The 25,376-nt window shown below is 40.3% G+C and overlaps 1 protein-coding gene across 3 annotated transcripts in view; it reads right to left on the reverse strand.

Annotated features, from left to right (window-relative positions):
- ITGA7 (integrin subunit alpha 7) overlaps positions 1–25,376 on the reverse strand; it is a 312,111-nt gene that overhangs the window by 70,259 nt on the left and 216,476 nt on the right. For all 3 annotated transcript variants that reach the window (XM_069758371.1, XM_069758370.1, XM_069758369.1), the window contains 6 exons: positions 15,770–15,977; positions 14,276–14,469; positions 8,360–8,448; positions 5,747–5,874; positions 1,152–1,247; positions 437–498 (listed from right to left, as the gene is read on the reverse strand). In XM_069758371.1, the coding sequence (XP_069614472.1) occupies positions 437–498; positions 1,152–1,247; positions 5,747–5,874; positions 8,360–8,448; positions 14,276–14,469; positions 15,770–15,977 (777 nt within the window). The remainder of the gene's footprint in view (positions 1–436; positions 499–1,151; positions 1,248–5,746; positions 5,875–8,359; positions 8,449–14,275; positions 14,470–15,769; positions 15,978–25,376) is intronic.

Here is a 25,376-nt window from a genome sequence, read left to right on the forward strand (position 1 = left end):
TAGCGTATGTTCTCATGTGACTTTTTTTATGCTTTTTTTCTATGGCATAAACACTGCTTTTTACAGTACCAGCAAAGTGAACGAAATTTAAAAAAATCTCAGGCACACTTGTTCTTTTTCTTCTTTTTTTTTAATCCACAGCATATCAATTCTTTCAGCATTCAGCTATTTGTGCAGTGTTTTTCAGCCATTCTAACAAATAAACACAGCGCAAGTCAAAATGCTGCAAAAACACATTCTAAAACACACGTTTAACAGCGTTCTTCCTGCCAACACTTTGGTTTTTGCAGCTGAGAAAAAACTGCACAAATGTCACGTGTGAACATACCCTTACTGTGACGCAGGCTAACACAAGAGGAAACAAAATTCACCCAACTTATAAGAAACACAATCACAGTTCATTCCAGGATGTATGAAGAAGATACGGGTAACTCACTGATTTTGGGATTATAGTTTGGAGGAAAGGCTGTGTAACTGAAGCAAACTGTAAACTCCACACTGAAACGACACAGAGAGACGCATCAATGCTTTGTACGCGATATAACAGTAGAATAATGGGGATACATAGCAAATGAACAAGTATGAGAAGGAGAACACTGGGTCATATGAATATCATAAGGTGAAGGCCTTTGCTCGAGTCGCCCGGATAATTAGCCAAAGTCATAGAGCTGAATCTAAGAGCTGCTCCTACCCTGGAGGACTATACCATGTAACACTAGTATGGAGAAAAGCCTATTCCATATTTATTTAAGCTCCCAAGTGCAACATTGCTTACATTAAAGCCATTTTAAAAATTTGAAGTATTTAACACATTACAGCTTTGTCCTGTGATCAAAGTTGGTTATTACTCTTAGACCTGTAACAATTGGCCGGGAAACAGATTGGCTATTTGTAAAAACAGATGGGTCAAACTACTGCATGAGGGCAACACTCAATTCTTGAGGTTTTCCATCAGGAGAATCAAAGATCAGACATGTTGGATACCAAAATGCCCTATCTCTGTCGTTTTGGGAGCCAAGCACTTCCAGAAGTTCCCAGTAGTGGCCTCTCACCACTGCGTGCACTGGAACATCCATCCTGAACATTCACGTTCTTGGGAGAAGTCTAGTGATATAGTTGTGGACTGAACATCCTCTCACGGCTTCACTCACCAGACCCCGGGTCCATGTTTGCAGCTTTGCTGTTCAAGATCAATGTTTTGTGGAGTTATAGTCACATCTTTGAAGACACGGATAACGTTACGAGACCTGAGACACGTAAGAGAAACAGATAAATATTTGCGCAAGCAAAGGGATTTGATGAACGTGACTGCCAGAACAGGAGACAACGACAAATGATCAGAGTAAAAAAATGGATTGCACACGGATGACAAGTGAGAAATAAATGATCCCACTCTCCAAGATGAAAATGGGACCGCTTATAAACAATTGGTCCCATGCTCATCCAGAGGAGTGGGACAATAATTTCTCACTTATCATCCGTCTGCTGTCCGTATACAAACCATTTTTTTACTCAGTATCTATTAATCTTTTACAGGATCATTTACAGTTTCCTATGCTACAGAATTGTAATGTATCCATAAATATTGGATGCCACTCTGATGATGGTCCATATGGCAAGTGATCTTATGGATGCCCCATTTCTAGGGTGGCTGAGAAGTGATGTTTTTAGTCAATATTCATAGCCCCTTAACAACCGCTGTCTGCCTAACCTTTGCTGGTTATTAATTATTGGGGGTCCTACATTTTAATAACCAGTAAAGGCTAAGTATACAGCCATGAGCGAATACTACTAGCCTGGCAAGCTCCATGGGTATTACCCCTTTCCCAGGCTATAAACAACAGCCCCCAGCTGTCCGCTTTCCCTTCCCTGGTTATTAAAATTTTGGGCGACCCCACGCCATTTTCTTCTGTAATTTGATTGATTAATTACATACATGTACAGTAAGCCACACACACTGTAATAATTATATATGTCACTGACATCTTTATACCTATCTATTCCATGTCTACAGGGTGGTCCAAAAGTAGGTGGACAGTATTTGTAATAGGGTTATTATGAAGGGGGAGATTTATCAAACATGGTGTAAAGTGAAACTGACTCAGTTGCCCTTAGCAACCAATCAGATTCCACCTTTCATTTTCCAAAGAGTCTGTGAAGAATTAAAAGTGGAATCTGATTGGTTGCTAAGGGCAACTGAGTCAGTTTCACTTTACACCATGTTTGATAAATCTCCCCCTTCATAACCCTATTACATATACTGTCCACCTACTTTTGGACCACTCTGTATATATACAGTATATATATATATATATATATATACAGTGGGGCAAAAAAGTATTTAGTCAGTCAGCAATAGTGCAAGTTCCACCACTTAAAAAGATGAGAGGCGTCTGTAATTTACATCATAGGTAGACCTCAACTATGGGAGACAAACTGAGAAAAAAAAATCCAGAAAATCACATTGTCTGTTTTTTTAACATTTTATTTGCATATTATGGTGGAAAATAAGTATTTGGTCAGAAACAAACAATCAAGATTTCTGGCTCTCACAGACCTGTAACTTCTTCTTTAAGAGTCTCCTCTTTCCTCCACTCATTACCTGTAGTAATGGCACCTGTTTAAACTTGTTATCAGTATAAAAAGACACCTGTGCACACCCTCAAACAGTCTGACTCCAAACTCCACTATGGTGAAGACCAAAGAGCTGTCAAAGGACACCAGAAACAAAATTGTAGCCCTGCACCAGGCTGGGAAGACTGAATCTACAATAGTCAACCAGCTTGGAGTGAAGAAATCAACAGTGGGAGCAATAATTAGAAAATGGAAGACATACAAGACCACTGATAATCTCCCTCGATCTGGGGCTCCACGCAAAATCCCACCCCGTGGGGTCAGAATTATCACAAGAACGGTGAGCAAAAATCCCAGAACCACGCGGGGGGACCTAGTGAATGAACTGCAGAGAGCTGGGACCAATGTAACAAGGCCTACCATAAGTAACACACTACGCCACCATGGACTCAGATCCTGAAGTGCCAGACGTGTCCCACTGCTTAAGCCAGTACATTTCCGGGCCCGTCTGAAGTTTGCTAGAGAGCATTTGGATGATCCAGAGGAGTTCTGGGAGAATGTCCTATAGTCTGATGAAACCAAACTGGAACTGTTTGGTAGAAACACAACTTGTCGTGTTTGGAGGAAAAAGAATACTGAGTTGCATCCATCAAACACCATACCTACTGTAAAGCATGGTGGTGGAAACATCATGCTTTAGGGCTGTTTCTCTGCAAAGGGGCCAGGACGACTGATCCGGGTACAAGAAAGAATGAATGGGGCCATGTATCGTGAGATTTTGAGTGCAAACCTCCTTCCATCAGCAAGGGCATTGAAGATGAAACGTGGCTGGGTCTTTCAACATGACAATGATCCAAAGCACACCGCCAGGGCAACGAAGGAGTGGCTTCGTAAGAAGCATTTCAAGGTCCTGGAGTGGCCTAGCCAGTCTCCAGATCTCAACCCTATAGAAAACCTTTGGAGGGAGTTTAAAGTCCGTGTTGCCAAGCGAAAAGCCAAAAACATCACTGCTCTAGAGGAGATCTGCATGGAGGAATGGGCCAACATACCAACAACAGTGTGTGGCAACCTTGTGAAGACTTACAGAAAACGTTTGACCTCTGTCATTGCCAACAAAGGATATATTACAAAGTATTGAGATGAAATTTTGTTTCTGACCAAATACTTATTTTCCACCATAATATGCAAATAAAATGTTAAAAAAAACAGACAATGTGATTTTCTGTATTTTTTTTTCTCAGTTTGTCTCCCATAGTTGAGGTCTACCTATGATGTAAATTACAGACGCCTCTCATCTTTTTAAGTGGTGGAACTTGCACTATTGCTGACTGACTAAATACTTTTTTGCCCCACTGTATATATATAAATATATATTCTATCTATTGTATTCTGTCGGGTCATGCTGTGATTTTACTGTACTTGGCTGATCAAATGTTGGGTTTTCTAGGAGATGGGTGCGTAAAAATTAGATGGCACACGCATGCTACTTGTGCTGTGCAATTTTTTTCTCACACCCATTGACTTGCATTGGCAAGTCTTATCCGATATACGAGGACAATCGCAGCATGCTGCAAATTATTTTTCTCAGTCTGAACTGAGCTGAGAAAAAAAATCACAGCTGAGCAGGGACTCATAGAATAAAATTAGGCAGAGTGCAATCCGATATTTTTACCGGTTTGCACTATCCGTTTTTCTCACAAATGCGTATGAGCCCGTATAATGAGGTCTGCTAGCCTCCAGTGGGACATTTACTGTTAGTGGGAGGTAAAATCTGTAATTATTGTATATATTTCGGGAGGAAGGTGTTATGCCAGTATAGTGAAGGATAGTTATGTATAATCAGTGCTAAACCGAGGAAGGGTTAAAGGGCTGGTGCGAAACTAACATTTATTTTAATCTTAAATGTCAATTCAATGTAATAATCTAATCTATTTTCTTTAAATAATACTTTAATTAAAAAGTCCCCATTTTTCCTTCTATTCTATCTAACTGCTTTATATTTTTTACCTTCTTAATATTTGATGACATTTGAGAACCCCCAGTGCATGCTGGGATACTCAAATGAGGCATTATCAATGGGGCAGAAGCTTCAGTCATTGACCCTGACCCTACCCTGAAACAAAACATCATCAGTGATGTCCATATCAGAGGCTAGGCTAGTCCCTGCTGTACTGAGCATGCATCGGTCATCAATTTCAACAATTGCTGAACAGGATCTTGTCACTGCAATATTTTTTCTAATGCACAGTGACAGTGCTCTCCCTTACGGATTCATCGCTTCTAATTAGAGCCAGGGAGTTAGCACACTGTCATTGTGCATTAGAAGGAATATTGCACAGCGACAAGATCCTACTGATCATATGCTGGAATTGACAACCAATGCATGCTTAGTACAGATGGGTCTAGCCCAGCCCCTGAAATAGACGTCACTGATGACGTCTACCAGTGACTGCCACCTCTGCTCCCTGATGACATCTTGTTTGAGTATCCCAGCATGCACTGGGGATTCTCAAACAAAGCGTCGTCAAACAGTAAATGGGTTAAACAAATAAAGAAGTTAGATTAGAGAGGGACTGATAGGGAGTTTTTAATTAAAGTATACAGTAGAAAAGAGATTAGATTATGACATTAAATAAACAGAAGTTTAGGATTAAAATAAATGTTAGTTTTGGATCACAATTTTAATGTTGTTTATTCTGTCTGCATGTAAAAGCTTTATGTCTATTTTGCACACTAAAAATAAAGAACAGGAGAAGCCATGTTGGAATTGCACCTCTGTGCCACTGTCGCTGACTGCATTAATCCTATCACTAGAGGGCTAATCAATAACTAAAGGCCTCTGCGCCCCATCCCAACCTACCGTAAATCATTTACCTAAGGAAAGATCACCAACAAGAAACTAAACCACTAATCACAAAAATAAAAAAAAATCTAAATATCATTATGTTCTGATCTGCATACCCCCTTTTCATCAAAATCCAAATGTCATGACCTTTAAAAATAGCAGTTTCTACATAGCCGGTGATGAACCTCATCTGTGAAATGGTCACTGTAAGGTTTACCAGCATTTCTGAAATCATAGACTCTAACATCAGACCAGAAACTGACACAAAATCAATCCAACATTAATGTGTGTGACCAACATACAGTATAGCTTCAATTTGTATCTCACCTGTAGAGGACTACAGTGTCCGCTAAAGATCCTACAACAAGGTCTGGATATGAGTTTCCATCAAAGTCTAGACCTCCGGACAATGAGTAGCCAAATGTACTTACACCAACACTAACTCCATCTAGGACCTTCAAGACAAAGACAACGTGGTAGGGAAGAACTCAAGACCAACATCATCAGTACACAGATGTAATGGTAAAGTGGAGATAGTAAGAAATAACTGTGCACAAAGCATAATACCTCAGCCTGATGGCATTGCATATTATTTCCTGCCATAACTATCCAGAGCTGTGATTTTCAACCACAACTTTTAATGGAAATCTGTCACTTGGTTACTTACACCTAATCTGAGAGCAGCATGGTCTGAGACCCTGAATCCAGCAACGTGTCATTTACAGGGCTGCTTGCTGCAGTTTCGATAAAATCACAGTTTATTTACAAGAGATTATCTCTAGAGGACCAGACTAGAGCCCCCCACTACTGACACCTTTCTGCCTATGCACAGTGTACATAGAAAGCTGCCAGTCAGTGGTGGGGTCAGGGTTATACAGAGCTCAGCATTTAGAGAACTGGTAGAAATGCAACAGATGAAATTGTGACTTTAATAAAAACTGCAACAAGCAGCCAAGGAAGACATACATTGCTGGAATCAGGTTCTCTGCCCCTAGATCATGCTCCTCTCAGATGATGGGATAGCAAAAACCTGCTTTCACATTTCCTGTAATAGCTAACGTACTTGGCATGTTGAAGAAGTACAAAAGTTGTATAAGTACATACTTGTGCTTCTCACAAAATTTGAATATCATCAAAAAGTTAATTGATTTCAGTTCTTCAATACAAAAAAACTTATATATTAGGTAGAGCCATTACAAACAGCGTGGTCTATTTCAAGTGTTTATTTCTGTTAATGTTGATGATTATGGCTTACAACCAACAAAAACCCAAAAGTCATTATATCAGTAAATTAGAATAATTAACAAAAAACACCTGCAAAGGCTTCCTAAGCATTTAAAAAGGTTCCTTATTCTGTTTCAGTAGGCTCCACAATCATGGGGAAGACTGCTGACTTGACAGATATCCAGAAGGCAGTGACTGACACACTCCACAAGGAGGGTAAGCCACAAAAGGCAATTGCTAAAGAAGCTAGCTGTTCACAGATTGCTGTATCCAAGCATATTAATGGAAAGTTGAGTGGAAGGAAAAAGTGTGGTAGAAAAAGGTGCACAAGCAACCAGGATAACTGCAGCCTTGAAACGATTGTTAAGAAAAGGCCATTCAAAAATTTGGGGGAGATTCACAAGGAGTGGACTGCTGCTGGAGTCATTGCTTCAAGAGCCACCACACACAGACGTATCCAGGACATGAGCTACAAGTGTCGCATTCCTTGTGTCAAGCCACTCACGACCAATAGACAACACCAGAAGCCTCTTACCTGTGCCAAGGAGAAAAAGTACTGGACTGTTGCTCAGTGGTCCAAGGTGTTGTTTTCAGATGAAAGTAAATTTTGCAATTCATTTGGAAATCAAGGTCCCAGAGTCTGGAGGAAGAGTGGAGAGGCACACAATCCAAGCTGCTTGAGGTCTAGTGTGAAGTTTTCACAATCAGTGATGGTTTGGGGAGCCATGTCACCTGCTGGTGTAGGTCCACTGTGTTTTATCAAGACCAAAGTCAGTGCAGCCATCTATCGGGAAATTTTAGAGCACTTCATGCTTCCTCTGCCGACAAGCTTTTTGGAGATGGAAATTTCATTCTCCAGCAGGACTTGGCACCTGTCCACACTGCCAAAAGTACCAATACCTGGTTTAAAAACAACAGTATCGCTATGCTTGACTGGCCAGCAAACTCGCCTGACCTTAACCCCATAGAGAATCTATGGGGTATTGTCAAGAGGAAGATGAGAGACACCAGATCCAACAATGCAGACGAGCTGAAGGCTGTTATCAAAGCAACCTGGGCTTCCATAACACCTCAGCAGTGCCACAGGCTGATCGCCTCCATGCCACGCCGCATTGATGCAGTAATTGATGCAAAAGGGTCCCTGACCAAGTACTGAGTGCATTTACTGAACATACATTTCAGTAGGCCAACATTTCAGATTTTAAAATTATTTTTCAAGCTGGTGTTATAAAGTATTCTAATTTACAGAGATAATGACTTTTGGGTTTTCATTGGCTGTAAGCCATAATCATCAACATTAACAGAAATAAACCCTTGAAATAGATCACTCTGTTTGTAATGACTTTATATAATATATGAGTTTCACTTTTTGTATTGAAGAACTGAAATAAATGAACTTTTTGATGGTATTCTAATTTTGTGAGAAGCACTTGTAGTATACATGAACAAACATATATACATACACACAGAGTAGAGGTCACAAGTATATCTGAAGAAGACGGATTGAAATATAGACCTTTGAATATTCTATATGTAATGGCAATATTATTTGGAAAATACAGAAAATTATTTGAAACAAGCAATATTCTCTGATTTGATGGACAGTATATCCTGGGTACTGAGGCTAAAGACAGATAGATGTGATATATTGGAATACATTTTGATTTAGATCCTCTTACGATAACAGTTCTCTTAATTATTGGTACTCTATGTTACCTGTGCTGGTTTGGTTACTAATCCGGTTTTGCTGCCATGGTATATAAACACCTTCCCACTTCCATCAAATGGTGCTCCTACTGCGACATCTGTAATAATATGACTTGTGTTAAAGAGGTTGGTCTTCTTTGGGGACATTTTTCTCTATTTAAATGCAAATATTTGGGGCTAAAAATCATTTTTGCAATTGGGATCCATTTGAATTTTGCACCATTCTGCTTTTAGAGGCTGTTTTTCTGCACATTCAATTTAAATGTAGTCTGTGGTCATAAATCATCTGAGAGGAGATCAGAACGAGCTCACTGCCCAATATACAGGTATAGAGGTCGACCACTTTCTCCTATTAGTGCAGTTTCCTCACTGACTGATCAGCACTTCTGTCCATACAATGTTTGCTGGTGGGGGAGCAGTGACCAGACTTGTCCACCAGACTTGCCTCCACCAATAGTAAAACTCCTCACATGGGAAAACTTCTTTTCTATTGGAAAAAAAATGTCCCCAAAGGTGGTCCACACTTTTAATGTACAGTTAAGGCCTCATTCATATATCCATGATTAAATACGCGAGAAAAGTGATACCAGTGTCATCAGTGTTGTGCATCAGTGTGTCATCAGTGTGTTATTCTTGTTTATTTTTTTACCGTTAGTGTCCTCAGTACTGATGGGCGAACCCCTGGATGCTCGGGTTTGGCCGAACAGTTAAAAAAAGCTTGGCTCGAACAGTACCGAAACCCGGACCCCATTCACATGAATGGGGGGCCCGAACTTCCATTGTTGCTACACTGTCATGTGCATGACAGCGTGGCAAACACTACCCCTAATTGGTGGTAAGATCGGATGACAGCATGTGCCCGCAGATGTGACAAGAGGTAAAAGTTTATCCCTGGTCACAGGCGTCAACTGATGGGAGTACTACTCCCATGAGCCTACACCTGCTGCTGCTAATAACATAGAGAGCAGGCATCAGTTGATGGGAGTATTCATCAGCCAGTGCCAGCGCTATAAATAAATAAAAATAAAAAAATAATAGAGTCGGTTTCCCTGTATTTTTGATAACTAGCATGGTAAAACTGCCGGAAGCTACCCATAAAATTATTAGATGAGCTAGTTCTGATGCTTTGCCTGGCTCATCCCATTTTTCCTGTAGTGGTGGTAAGTGGGGTTCATATTTGTGGGGCTGATGTCACCTTTGTATTGCTCGGTGACAACAAGACCACGACTTAGTAATGGAGAGGTGTCTAAGACACCTCTCCATCACTAATCCTATAGCTATATTGTAAAGAAAAAATGCAGCAAGTATAAAGTCTTTTATTTGAAATAAAAAAAAACTAACTTTTTTATTTAAAAAATAAACACAGTTATACTGACCTAACACCCATTCCATTGAAGTCATTGTCTCCTGTAAAAAGACAAAAATAAAAAAAAACATATCCCTCACCTGTCCGACGTTATGTCCCATGCCACAATCCATGTCTGCGATAAATGGTTTTCAACCTGGACGGTACCAAGATGCAACCGTCCAGGCTGAGAAACACTGGAGAATGAGTTGCTGCAAGCGCAGCCTCTATGACTAGTGGTGACATTATCGAGGTTACCGCAGGTCACTGAGGCTGCATTCCCAGTTGGGCCACTGAACTGCCGTGAGCTCAGTAAGATCACTGTGAGAAAAAGTCTCAGCTGTGCTGAGATCAGTGAGTTCACGTCAGTTCACCCTGAGTCTGAGATCAGCACTGCACTGTGAGACTTTTTCTCAGTGCAAGCAATGATCTCACTGAGGTCACCGCAGTTCAGGGGCCTAGCTGGGAACGTAGCCTCAGTGACCTGTGGTAACCTCAATAATGTCACCACTAGTCACTGACTCTGCTCATACCCCAGTGGTTTTCAGCCTGGACAGTCGCATCTTGGTGCTGTCCAGGTTGCAAACAATTTATCACAGATATGGATTACGGCGTGGGCCAAAACGTCAGACAGCTGAGGGATGTGGCTATTTAAAATTTTTTTTGTTTTACAGGAGACGATGGCTTCAATGGAATGGGGGTTATGTGAGTATAACTGTGCTTGTTATTTTTAAATAAAAAAGCAAAAGTGTGTTTTTTATTTCAAATAAAGGACTTTATTCTGGCTGTGTATAGGAGTGTCTTATGGGCGCCTCTCCATTACTAAGCCGTGGGCTTAATGTCTCTGGACAATACAAAGGTGACATCAACCCCACAAATATGAACCGCATTTGCCACCATCACAGGGAAAGTGGGGAAAGTGGGAAAAGCCGGGAAAGCGCCAGAGTTGGTGCATTTAATAGATGTGCTTTCTCAGGGGCAGCTATACTGTCTGCATACTCTCATTTGCTTCCTCCCCTGCCCAGACTATGTTCCTGTATGGTCAGGCACAGCAGCGACACATTTATAACACATCTAATTGTGGAAATTATTATTATTATTCCAAAATCTAATGATTAAAATGAACTTTTGTTCGTTGGAAAACCCCTTAAAGTCTAAGGTGACTCAGTAGTTAGCACTGTTCCCTTGCTGCACTTTCATCCAGGCTACAATTCTTTTAAGAATAGCAGATGCATGGAGTTTGTATGTTCTCCCTTTATTCACGTGGGTACTCTGGTGTTCTCCGACATTCGAAAAAACATATTGATAGGAATTTAGTGTTGAGAGCGACAATGGGGACAGTGAGTGATGACAATATCTGTAAAGGGCTGCTAAATATTTTGAGACTTTATAGATGAGAATAAGTAAAAAATAAAATAATATTTTACTGAAAAACCCCCAAATCAACACAAAAATAAAAAACAACTGCATTAGGAAGCTGGATGATTACAATGTGCCACCTGTATACAGATTATGATAAACTACAGATCAGAAGATTTTTGTATGGAGGATGGTGGTGCACATTTACTCCAGGTCTTGCCCTTGGTAGAGTATAAACTAAACACCGCTATGCTGTAAGGCAGCAGTAATAACCACTAAGCCACCATAACTGCAGGCTGAAAACCTTACAAAAAAATGTGTTTATTTTGAAGATAAGTAACTATCCTAATGACTTTTTTGTTAAAAAAAAAGATCAATGGAATCATTTGTAGTAAAACAAAAAGCCCCTGAAATCAACAGATTTACCGTATTTTTTTATTCTTACTCAAGCGTTACAACAGACATGAATAAGTCAAAATATAGAGGTGTGAACAAACCCTAACCAAGCCCAAAATGATTGCCCAAATATAAACAAGAAAAGCAGTGCACGTGCAGTGGGTACGGAAAGTTTTCATACCCCTTTAAATTTTTCACTCTTTGTTTCATTGTAGCCATTTGGTAAATTCAAAAAAGTTCATTTTTTTCTCATTAATGTACACTCTGCACCCCATCTAGACTGAAAAAAACAGAAATGTATACATTTTTGTAAATTTATTATAAAACAAAAACTGAAATATCACATGGTCATAAGTATTCAGACCCTTTGCTCAGACACTCATATTTAAGTCACATGATGTCCATTTCCTTGTGATCCTCCTTGAGATAGTTCTATTCCTTCACTGGAGTCCAGCTGGCTTTAATTAATCTGATATGACTTAATTTGGAAAGGCAAACACCTGTCTATATAAGACCTCACAGCTCACAGTGCATGTCAGACCAAATGAGAATCATGAGGTCAAAGGAACTGGCCAAGGAGCTCAGAGACAGAATTGTGGCAAGGCACACATCTGGCCAAGGTTACAAAAGAATTTCTGCAGTACTCAAGGTTCCTAAGAGCACAATGGCCTCCATAATCCTTAAATGGAAGAAGTTTGGGACCACCAGAAATCTTCCTAGACCTGGCCGTCCAGCCAAACTGAGCAATTGGGGGAGAAGAGCTTTGGTGAGACAAGTAAAGAAGAACCCCAAAATCACTGTGGCTGAGCTCCACAGATGCAGTAGGAATATGGGAGAAAGTTCCACAAAGTCAACTATCACTGCAGCCCTCCACCAGTCAGACCTTTATGGCAGAATGGCCCAACGGAAGCTTCTCCTCAGAGCAAGACATATGAAAGCCCCCATAGAGTTTGGTAAAAACACATGAAGGACTCCCAGACTATGAGAAATAAGATTCTCTGGTCTGATAAGACAAATATAGACCTTTTTGGTGATAATTCTAAGCGGTATGTGTGGAGAAAACCAGGCACTGCTCATCACCTGCTCAATACAATCTCAACAGTGAAACATGGTGGTAGCAGCATCATACAATAGGGGTGTTTTTCAGCTGCAGGGACAGGACGACTGGTTGCCATTGAAGGAAACGTGCATGCGGCCAAGTACAGAGATATCCTGGATGAAAACCTCTTCCAGAGTGCTCTGGACCTCAGACTTGGCCGAAGGTTCACTTTCCAACAAGACAGTGACACTAAGCACACAGCTACAATAACAAAGTAGTGGCTTCAGAACAACTCTGTGACCATTCTTGACTGGCCCAGCCAGACCCCGGACCTAAACCCAATTGAACATCTCTGGAGAGACCTGAAAATGGCTGTCCACCAACTTTCACCATCCAACCTGAAGGAACTGGAGAGGATCTGCAAGGAAGAATGGCAGAGGATCCCCAAATCCAGGTGTGTAAAACTTGTTGCATCATTCCCAAGAAGACTTATGGCTATACTAGCTCAAAAGGGTGCTTCTACTCAATACTGAGCAAATAATAATAATAATAATAATAATCTTTATTCATATAGCGCCAACATATTCCGCAGCGCTTTAAAGAGTCTGAATACTTATGACCATGTGATATTTCAGTTTTTCTTTTTTAATAAATTAGCAAAAATTTCTACAGTGCTATTTTTTTTTTCAGTCAAGATGGGGTGCAGAGGGCACATTAATGAGAAAAAAATTAACTTTTTGGAATTTACCAAATGGCTGCAATGACACAAAGAGTGAAAAATTTAAAGAGGTATGAATACTTTCCATACCCACTGTACGTGTGAGCATTTATAGGTATGCAATGCAGAGATGCCAGTGTTTTTTTTTCCATAACTTTCTGGGAGACGTATATTACCTTTAAATGCCCTAATGGAAAATGTCAAAGGGTTTCCAAAGAGGACAATCCCTTAAACAAAAACATGTTGTGAAATAAAGGGAATTTTAACATAAAGCAGACTGCAGGAAAACATTTTGGGGATAGTCACTCTAGTTCATATTGACCTATAGATGTATCTTTTTTTTTTAAATGACAAAGAAATCATGATGCATACATTTTCTGTATGCTGATATCTTTCTTGTTTGTTAGTGTAAGAAAGCCGACATCTGCACATACCATTATATCATATTTAAACCTTGGACTGGCACAGATTGATAGAACATATTGCAGTTTGATAACTGAAACCCTCCTGTCTGGACTTTATTATATTTAAAGGGAATCTGTCAGCAGGATTTCATATCTAAAACTATTTATATGTGCATGTAGCTCTTTCAAAGACAAGTCCATCAATACCATTACATTGCCAGTCTGTTCCTCCATTACTGGGAAATCAGCTTTTGACGTGTTGTGCAAATTAAGCTGTAGATTTGAAGCCTCTGTCACTCCGGCTCTATTCCCCTCCCAGTGCAGCCTCGTCCTGCTTGAATGGCAGCTGTCTGAAGTCACACAGCATAGAGGCAGTCAGTCAAGCAAAAGGAGGCGGTGCTTGGGGGTGAATAGAGCTGGAGCAACGGAGGCTTCAGATCAACAGCTTCGTTTGCATATCAATTCAAACGCTGATTTCTCAGTAATGGAGGAACATACTGGCCATGTAAAGGTATTCTTGGACTTAACTTTGAAAGAGCTACATGCACATGTAAATAGTTTGGGGCGTGAAATCCTGTTGACAGAATCACTTTAAGGGCACATTAGTTTAGAAACCATTAAAGAGTACAAATTGGAATCTCAGTACGTTGCCTTTACTCCAAACCTTTAAATCCATCCTGGTTGATGTCTCCTAAACTCTCTATAGTTAATCCAAACATGGAGCCATCTGTTCCATTCAGCCGAATAGGAGGAGAGCTGTCCAGTTTTCCACCTTTATTCATGTACACATAGACAGCTCCACCAATCTCCTCTTTGCGGAAGAAGTAATTAGGAGCTCCCACCAACAGATCTGTCCAACTAAATTATATAAAAACAAAAATCATAAAACATATAGTAATGTTATCAAATGAAGAAAATGATGCAGCTCGAAAAATATAAAGGTAACAAATAAATAAAACGAGATAAAATAGAAACATGCACAACAGTTTTATATAAACTGATACACAGAGCCATAGAAATATGCAGATATGCTTTCATTATAAATAGGCATTAACACACATTTCCTAAACAACAAAAAGCGTGATATGAAACACATAATATCATAAGTCTTCTTTACTGTGTCTGCCATATACATGTAATGGAATAGATGCACAGGTGTCACGATCCATTTTTGAATTTGTGGCAGCTCTGGTTCCACTCAGTTTAAAACTTTTTTACTTTTGGACTATGGGGGGTTAATGTCAGTTTTTTCCCCGCTGGCAATCTGATGTTACTGCAGTGCTGCCGGGTCAGCTGATTAAGGTGGTGACCACTCGCACCATCCTTTAAAAGGTCACCTGATGCATCAGCTGACTGTTGGTGATACAGATTCTTTCTGGAGACCAGCGCTCTGGTGTCAGCCACATCTGATGATTGGAGTCCAGTTCATGTTGTTTTCTGAGGTGTGGAGCTTAGCAGCGGTGTACATAAGCTAAGTGTGGTGTGTTTTTTTTACCTTGTCACTTTTGGTTTTTGTCACTTTACCCTGTGTGTATTATGTGCAGAGGTGAGGCTAATGCTCCTTGCCGGCCAGTGCACTAGCCAGGACAGTAATAGGTGACTACTAGGGATGAGGTATCATGACGGCGGTGGGGGGAAGGACCCGCATAGGGCATTAGGGGAGTGCAGGGACAGGCTCAGTTTTGAGCTCAGGTGGTGACCATCCCCCATTCCCTACAGGTAGTGCCTTCCTCTCACCTTTTCCATCCCGTTGTGTGTGAGTTGTGCCATCCGTTGACCGACCACCCGTTGGGTCGGGTCACACCGTGACACAGGTATCAGTTGCATCCAAACCCTGGTATTTCAGGGGACCCAAACTACATATAACATAGCATCCGTATTATAAGTGGGGCATCATGTTGGGGGCTTGGTTTTTTTGCAGTTTGGACCTAGACCATCACGTTGAACTTCAAGACAATACAATTTATGGATAATAGTAAAGGGCATTCAACCAAATACATGAATAGGTTCCTAAAAGTGAACAGAAACAATACAAATCATCAAGTCAATGAAAAACATAACTGATACTGGTTACTATGCAGTTCTTTATATTGCCAGAGGTAGATGTGAACACGATGTAATACGATTTTTACACAGCTAGTACAATTTAGTGACTCACCTATCATTATTGAGATCCGTCATTACTACAGAGTATCCAAAGGATGAGGCCAGAGTCTCTCCCCATAGAGTCAGTTCTGGAACAAGTTGGCTTCCCCCGTCTCGGCGCAGAATAACCACAGCACCTGTGTGATTGGCCCGAGGTGCTCCGCTCACAAAGCTTAGCTTGTTTCGCCCTGTCACCCCCCACCCCGAGTCCACTGAGAAACCTGGAGAACGTAGGTCAAGAGTTAGCAAATGTTTTATCATGAACAGTAATCATACATATGGAAGCATCACACATAGGAGGAGATGTTAGAGGAATGAAATAGCATTGAGGGTTAGAGATCAGTAGGACACTCATGAAAAAAACATGAAGCCAAAGTACAGATGAAAAGATATTAAGGCTTACATTTAAAAAAGTATTATAGTATAGTATTTCCTACTTCTTGTTTTTAGGGTTACAAATCTTTGAAAACTCCCTGAAATTTAATAAGGCTGTGAACAGGTCACTAAGTGCACAAAACGTCTTCTTATGTGATATTGAAAAGCAAATAGTGATTAACTCTATTTTAAAAAGAATCAGGGAGATTTCACCCCCAAAATTATTTATATGTACGTCTAGTGCTTTCAAAGACAAGTCCAGCAATATCTTTACACGGTCAGCCACTTCCTCCATTACAGAGAAATCAGCATTTCAATAGATATATAAATGGAATTGATTAACTATTTGTAGATATGAGGCCAATATCATTCCAGCTCTATTCCCCTCCTAGTGCCTCCTCCAGTTTGACTGACAGGCTTTATTCTGCGTGACTTCAGGCAAAGAGGCCGTCAGTCAAGCAGGACGAGGCGCAGCTGGGCAGGGAATAGAGCTGGAGTGACAGAGGCTTCAGATCTACAAATAGTTTTTTAGCATAATTTACATATCAATTCAAATGCTGATTTCACAGTAGTGGAAGTAAAAACTGTCCATGTAAAGGTATTGCTGGACTTTTCTTTGAAAAAGTTACATGCACATATAAATAGGTGTGAAATACTGACGACAGACTCCCTTTAAGAAATCAGAGGTACAAGTTGTAACTATAGTATAGCAAAAAACAAAAAGTGAAGAAAAAAATATTTCTTGAATGAATGGTAGGAAAGCTACACACCATTGAGCTTTGCATTGGTATATTGTGAACGGGCCATAGTGAATGAAGATGTGACCAAACCGCCTTATTAAATAAGTCTCAATATTTCTACACTCATTCAGGAAGAGGGGAACAAAAATATCAATGTACACCAGCATTTTTCAACCATGTCAGACATCATAACCTTTTATTGAATGGTTCAACTACCACTTACTACATAGTAACCCCAAAGCTTCTTTAAAAGACTATTTACAATGACTACGCCCTTATCAAGACCAGTTTTCATTGGACAAATTTTTAGTTCTACCGCATACTATGAATACAGGTCATCTTCTATAACGCCATCAACAGAAAATGACCTATTGTTTAAATCAGGTCATTAAGTTACAAGTATTTGTTGTTTTTTTTTTAAATTTGACAATGTTTTTTTTCTTTATCTTTACTCAAGTAAAGATAAAGAAAAAAAACATTGTGAAAACTTGCAAACTGCAAGATTACTATTTTTTTTAAAAAAAAATAGTCATCTTGCAGTTTTCATACCGCCAACTGCATCTTTTTTAGACTCATACTTCCTATTTTTTCAGGTACTATTTTCTGCAGGTTCATTGCTATCACCGGGAGGATTATGATGACAGGTAACATCTCTATACAGAGCCTTGGAAAGGAAAAGTATTTATACCCATGACCTTTTCCACATTTTTTCATTTTATTGGGATTTTATTTGACATAATAACACAAAGTAGCAGGTATTTGTGAGTGTAAAGGAAATTATACATGGTTTTCTAATTATTTAAAAAAAAAAGTTAATCTCAAAATTGTGACATGCATTTGTATTCGGCCCGCTGTAGACTGATACCGCTAAATAAAATTCCGTGTGACCATTTGCCTCCCGAAGTCACATAATTAATGTCAAATGTAATGTATCTTTAGTATAAATGCAGCTGTTCTGTGAGGGCCTCAAAGATTTGCTTGAGAACATTAGTAATCAAACAGAATTATAAAAACCAAGAAACCCACCAGACAGGTCAGGGATAAAGTTGTAGAAAAAAGTAAAGCTGGGTTAGGTTATAAAAAAAAAAAAATAGCCCAAGCTCTCATCATCTCATGGAGCACTGTTCAATCCATCATCCAAAATGGAAGGAGTATGGCACAACTACAAACCTACCAAGATATGGCTGTCCACCTAAACTGACATCCCAAGCAAAGAGAGCACTAGTTAGAAAAGCCGTCAGGAAGTCCATGGTCACTCTGGAGGACCTACACAGACTCACAGCTCAGGTGGGAGAATTTTTCTACAGGACAACTATAAGGCCACATTCACACGTTCACTATTTTACATCAGTGTTTGTAAGACAAAACCAGGAGTGGATAAAAAATACAGAAGTGGTAACGTGTTTCTATAACGTGCTTTCCTCTGATTGTTCCTCTCCTGGTTTTGATGTAAAAATACTGATGCAAAATACTGAACGTGTGAACATGGCCTAAAGCCCCCGTCACACACAGCGAGATCGCTAGCGAGATCGCTGCTGAGTCACAAGTTTTGTGACGCAACAGCGATCTCAGTAGCGATCTCGCTATGTGTGACACGTAGCAGCGATCAGGCCCCTGCTGTGAGATCGCTGGTCGTGTCGGAATGGCCTGGGCCATTTTTTGATCGTTGACGTCCCGCTGGGTAGCACACATCGCTGTGTTTGACACCTTACCAACGACCTCGCTGACAGGACGTCCCATTGAATCATCATGAAATAGCATCGTTATACAGGTCGCTACAGGTCGCTACAGTTCGCCGCATCGCTGATGCGTCGTTGGGGAGATCGCACTGTGTGACATCTCACCAGCGACCACATAGCGACGCTTGAGCGATCCCTGACAGGTCGTATCGTTGTCGGAATCGCTCAAGCGTCGCTATGTGTGACGGGGCCTTTACTTGTATACACCCCAAATCTGACCTTCATGGAGGATTGGCAAGAAGAAAGGCATTTTGGAAAGCAAGTGATAAGAAATCTGATTGCAGTTTGCAAAAAGCCATGTAAGGGATCTATCTAGCATGTGAAAGAAGATGTTTTGGTCAGATGAGACCAAAATAGAACTTTTTGGGCTAAATGCAAAATGCTATGTGTGGAGGACAAAGAACACTGCACATCACTTTGAAAACACCATTCCCACTGTCAAACATGGTGGTAACAGCATCATGCTGTTTGGATTCTTTTCTTCAGCCGGGACATGTAAGCTAGTCAGAATTGATGAGAAGATGGATGGAGCTAATCCTGGAGGAAAACGTGTTAGAGGCTGCAAAAGGCTTGAGTCTGGGGAGTATGTTCACATTCCAGGAGGACATCGACCCTAAACATACTACCAGAGGTACAATGGAATGGTTTAGATCAAAGCATATTCATGTGTATTAATTAGCCAGTCACAGTCCAAATCTAAATCCCATTGAGAATCTGTGGCAAGATTTAAAAATTGCTGTTCTCAGATTGTCTCCATCTAGTGTCACTGAGATAGACCGAGTGTGCAAAGGAAAATGGGCAAAAAAATCAGCCTCTAGATGTGCAAAACTCGTAGAAACAAACCCCCAATAGACTTGCAGAAATAGTTGCAGCAAAAGGTCATCCTACAAAAGTATTGACTTACTGGAGCTAAATACAAATGCACGTCACAATTATCAAATTTATATTTTATAAATGTTTAGAAAGGCTTTTATCATTTCATTTTATTATTACTATACATTTTTATAGCACCATTTATTCCATGGCGCTTTATATGTGAACGGGGCAAATATAGACAAGTACAATAAACAGGAGTAAAACAAGGCATACACGAGTACAGGAGGAGAGAGGACCCTGCCTGCAAGGGCTTACAGTCTACAGGGGATGGGTAAGGATACACTAGGAGAGGGTAGAGCTGGTCATGCGGCGGTTCAGTAGACTGGGGATCACTGCAGGTTGTAGGCTTGTCGGAAGAGGTGGGTCTTCAGGTTCCTTTTGAAAATTTCCATGGTAGGCGAGAGTCTGATGTGTTGGGGTAGAGAGTTCCAGAGTATAGGGGAAGCACGGGACAAGTCTTGGATGCGGTTGTGGAAAGAAGAGATGAGAGAGGAGTAGAGCAGGAGATCATGAGATCATCGAAGTTTGCATGTAGATAGGTAAAGGGATACCATATCACAGATGTATGGAGGAGTCAGGTTGTAAATGGCTTTGTATGTCATTGTTTGTGTTTTGAACTGTAGCCTCTGGGCAATAGGCCAGTGAAGGGCCTGGCAGAGAGGAGAGCCTGGGGAGTAACGGGAAGACAGGTGGAGTAGTCGGGCAGCAGAGTGTAGGATGGATTGGAGTGGTGCCAGAGTGCTAGAGGGGAGGCCAGAGAGTAGGAGGTTGCAGTAGTCGAGGCGGGAGATGATAAGGGCATGTACTAGTGTTTTTGTGATTTCATTGATACTTAAATACTTGCTACTTTGTGTTGGTATGTCCCATAAAATTCCAATAGAATACATTTAAGTCTGTGGGTGAAATGTGGAAAAATGTAGAAAAGGTCAAGGGGCATGAATACTTTTTCAAGGCACTGTACACAGCTAATAACACCAGATCCACAAATTCCAATAGGCGATGTCAGAGCTGACCCTACCCCCTGCCCTTCACAATGACCTTTGCACATGCTCATTAGATGCTTCAATACAACAATACAAAAAATAGGGCTGAGGTTTGTTCATTGCTGTTGTACATATGGACTTCCTGAAACAACAGGAAGTTAGATTCTAAAAAAGCCCCAGTGGCCAATGTGAAAATTGCAAGATTTCTATTTTTTATTTTTAATACAGATTATGAAATGTAAAACAAAACAAAAAAACATTGTCAAACATACATTTAACATAAAACCCTGATTTAAACAATGAGTCATTTTTTGATGATCGCTTCCCTTCAAGATGATAGCTGTAACTTTACTTTGAAGAACACTTTTCAATGCAATTTGGGAGCTCATCTGAAACTGTTTCACGGCTGTCTGGGGTGTACAGGGTACGCACTCCACAGGCTGAAAAACGCAGGTGTACACATATGAGAAAGGGAATTATTCCATACTGAATCCTATTTGTTGTGTCTAATTGTCTGTTACCAAAAGTTAGCAGTGCTGCCAAGAGCGTGAGTGGTCAGCACAGGACTCTGGATTCTCTGTAGCCTTGGATCAGCTCCCCCTTAGAGTCTTTCGCCTTAAACACAATGCATGTGTTAGTCTGGCCTGTAAAAATGTGAACTCGACTAGCTTTGGTTGTATTGTCTCACGCTAGGTATATAGAGGTCACATATGACCCAGTTCGCTACATTTAACCAAAACTAGTTGAGCTGATGCAAGTTAGAAATGATTGTCATGAGGTTATAAGTGACTTCATCCACCTTTTAGTAAGGATCTGCTTATTAACATGTGTAAAATGCGATATTAAGAAGGAATATTATAATTATTATTAGATTTCTGAGCTGTTTAATTTGCCTTATTAAGAAGCTTCATTAAAGCCAACATGTACATTGATCTAGCCGCTAACGCTTTTCTAACAATCCACAATTGTTGCTGTACTTTTCTAATATGCCACAGTATCATGATTTTAGGGATGAGCACTGCCCTCTACTAAGTGTCACATTACATATTCCCATCATATGTTTTACTAGGACATATTGAGATGAACATTTAATATTGAAAACGTCTTATCATTGCCCAAAGTAATGATAAGTCCATTTACTCCTGAAGCTCAATGTCCCAATATTAGTAAACAAAACCCATCCAGACCTACCGAGATGATCCCATCCCCAGATACCTTTTACTTACCAGAAGTCCTTGTTTTGTGATACCTAAGAGAAGATGGTTCATATTACAATAATGGCACATTCAGATGTGCCACAAGAGTCCATTAAACAACTGCATGGGCTACATGCAAGCCGATTAGCATTCCTGTTTTACCAGACTATAAAACATTCTGTGTACACTGAATATCATGTTATCGGCAGCACATCATCTTTATACATGGGGCAATGTACTGCCTATAACAATTCATTTTAATTGGACCTGTTGAAGCGGTAAGGCATTTGAGAGTGCGGGATTCGGGCTTATGGAGGAATGCAGGAGTGCTGGAAAGGACGATGGCCGTTTCGCGTTTTAGGCCGGGATCACACTACAGCGAGATACGTCCGAGCCTCGCAGGTTAAAAACAAGCGCTGGCACTGGCACTCTGGAGCAGAGCGTGGTTTTAACCTGCGAGACTCGGCCGTATCTCACTGTGTGTGATCCCGGCCTAACATGCGAAACGGCCATCGTCCTTTCCAGCACTCCTGCATTCCTCCATAAGCCCGAATCCCGCACTCTCAAATGCCTGCACTATTGATGAAATAAAGGATTTTTGAGAAATACTGCAAATGTGGTGAGTGAAGCATTTTTTTTCTCTTTTGTCAAACAATTATTTTTAAGCTTTGACAAATCAGCGTTTTGTTCATTTGTTAGGTTTTTAGACAGGCCAAAATTGGGAACGAATGATCCTGTAATCTCGTTCATGATTATTGGCCTGTATAAATGGGCCGTAAAGGGAATCTATCAACAGGTTTTTGCTACTTCATCTGACAGCAGCATGATGTAGACAAAAAGGCTCTGAATCCAATGGTGTATCACTTAGTTTACTGGGTGCAACTGTTTTGACACAATAAGAGTTTTAGATTTAGCAATGAAGCGGAGCTGAGAAAGCGAACCCCGCCCACACCAGACTCTATATGTACATAGTCTATTCACAGTGTGCTGCTTATCACAGGAGGAGGCAGAGTCAGATGATTAACCGTGTGCCAGCAAGTCACAACAATGTTAATCACTAGATGATTAAACCTTCAGTCTAATTAAACAAAACCACACTTGTCATACATCATTAAATTCAGTGTTTTAATTCCTACCTCACGCTGTCCTCAGATTCCATAGCAGAAACCTGCTGTCAGATTCTCTTTAAATAAAATATTCACATTATCTCTCCTCCAGAAAAAGCATAAGCTTTCTCTCTAGTTCCACCCACTGGAGTTAGTTTACATCAATGGATGGTTCAGGAAAGATTGCTTTCATTGTTCTGGATCAGAGATCATTTGTACACCCTTTTTACCCCCTGAAAGCACTGCCTGGCCTCCTATAAGAGTCTCTACGCCAGCTGGAGGTCTCTACAATGTGAACCGTTACCTCCCTAGACTTATCGTGAATAAGTGATGCCAATATTAGTGAGGAAACCTGCTATACAATACAATTACCGTAACCACCTCTGCTCCACAGACTATACAGTCGGCCTCGCAAACCCTTGAATCCTTCAGCTCCTAGCAAAAATATAAAGAACTCCTAATAAAAAATACTAAGGGGGTCTAATTTCCCTTTCCAAAAAAACGTCAGAGTGCTGATTCTTGCAGACATGTTTTGCAGTAACTAACAAAATGGCTTCAATTCTTCATTATAAAGATATAGAAGAAGAGTCAAATATTGGGCACCGGTAGAAACATAACAATTCCTGAAATAAGTCATGCATCTAGGGAGGCAAAATAAATCGTCCACTGTGCCAATCTTTAGTACATTTAAATGGATGGTGAAAAGAAAATCTGTAGCCAAACAATGCCAAAAAAATCACCTATGTAACACACATGATGGCTTGCTGTATCTTATGACATTTGTAAGGATATTCTGGTTTTTACAGTGGACTGCAGTGGTCAATGGACACAAGATTACGTGGTGAAACTGAGGTATTAGCTTCGAAAATATGCAGCCATTGGACACTGCATGCAGGCATCATTTCGGCAGAATCCTGAAAATTATAAACCATTTTAGTTCTAAAAAAAACAAAAACAGCATTTTGATGGAGCCTGTACAATAGCTGTTGTCCACACATTTGTTTAAACAGGTAATTCACCAAACTCCCCCATAACAGTGCTTTATACCAATGGACTAAAGGAAATAAGCAGATGCCAGGCCCGCTGGCAGTGGCTTATCTCCACCGGGAAGAAAGGAAAGGGCACGTTGAAATCCAAAATGCCTACATTCTTTCACCCCAGACAGCTGCCTTTGGAAGACGGCCTGGGAATCTACGTACATATTTGAGGGCCGACCAATCCTAAATGAACCTTTATGTAATGTGTACGGCCAGCTTTACAGGGTAGCTAAGATTCAGTGTGTCCTAAGGAGAAAAAGAACTGCCATTTTCATCTACCTACAGAACACCTCCCTCATGCCTTTTTATTATGTCGTTATAAGAGGACTGTGCTGTTCACATTAGATATATTGGTAGCTGCAGGGGAACGTCATGAACACATAATAATGATATATCTATTATATCTATATCTATTATATATATATAATATATTATATATTATAAAGGTGGATGATGCATCGCATACCATGTGTGCCGTGATTGTTAAAGCTAATGGAGCAATGTATAGCGTCATGGAGCCGGATTAGCAAATGCCTGAAAGCAGCAAAGCCTTTTGCAAGGTAGATTAATAATTTAAAGGAGCACTCACAGTTTTTTTTTTCTCCTAACAGTGCGTCCCCCACCTGATTGTCTGTCACTCTGCACCTTGTTACATTTACCGCACTTCTTTCCATGTAATTGAGCTTCCAGCTTTCTTCCCTCCAGCCCCCATCTTGTTTCCTATCTCTTATCCCACATGTCATTCTTCTATGTTCTGCTATCGATCCCATGTTGCATCACATGACCAGCTAGAACCATATTGCAAGACTCGTTAAAGGGTTGATTGTGACTTGTAGGATTGCTACTTCCGACAGGTGGCGCTATAGAGCTCAAGTCCTCTTTTTCTCTGAAGAGGCAATTTGCAGCTAGAATCAGTAACCTCTCTTCCTGCTGTAGTAACACTGATCATCCTCTACTCTATATTCTCCTAAAGAATCTAAAAAATTGTAACTATACAGTAAGGAAATCTGAACTGTGATCTACATTATAACTGCATGACATGCACTGTGCAGTCATCATCATTATCTGTGATAGCAGTTGTAGAAAATATGCTGCAAAGTAAAGTAAAAATGCTTTAAAAAATAAAAGAGTAAATAGTTTATTACTATCAATTTACATAATGAAAAGTGAATGAACAGAAGAGAAATGTAAATCAAAAATTGTCATGATCACTAGAAATGAGTGGATCTGACAAAAGTTGAATTCATCAAATCTCGCAGATTTCTCTGAGATATTATTCACTGCTAAGTTATTCTTGCAATACCATCAGGGAGGCGTCTAAGGGGCTCCAAATTTATTCTGCAACAGGATAAATATCCTAAAGAAAATACATTTGGAGCCAAATTATTTGACAAGAACAAGAAGCCCTGGAAGTGACGATATGGCCCCCACAGAGCCCTGTTCTCAACATCATCAAGTCTGTCTGGGATTATATGATGAGGCGGAAGGATTTGTACACGCCTACATCCTCAGGAGATCTGTAGTTAGTTCTCCAAGATGTTTAGAAGAACCTCCCTGCCACGTTTCTT

Source organism: Ranitomeya imitator, chromosome 3, assembly GCF_032444005.1.
Source record: "Ranitomeya imitator isolate aRanImi1 chromosome 3, aRanImi1.pri, whole genome shotgun sequence".
Classification (NCBI taxonomy): Eukaryota; Metazoa; Chordata; class Amphibia; order Anura; family Dendrobatidae; genus Ranitomeya; species Ranitomeya imitator.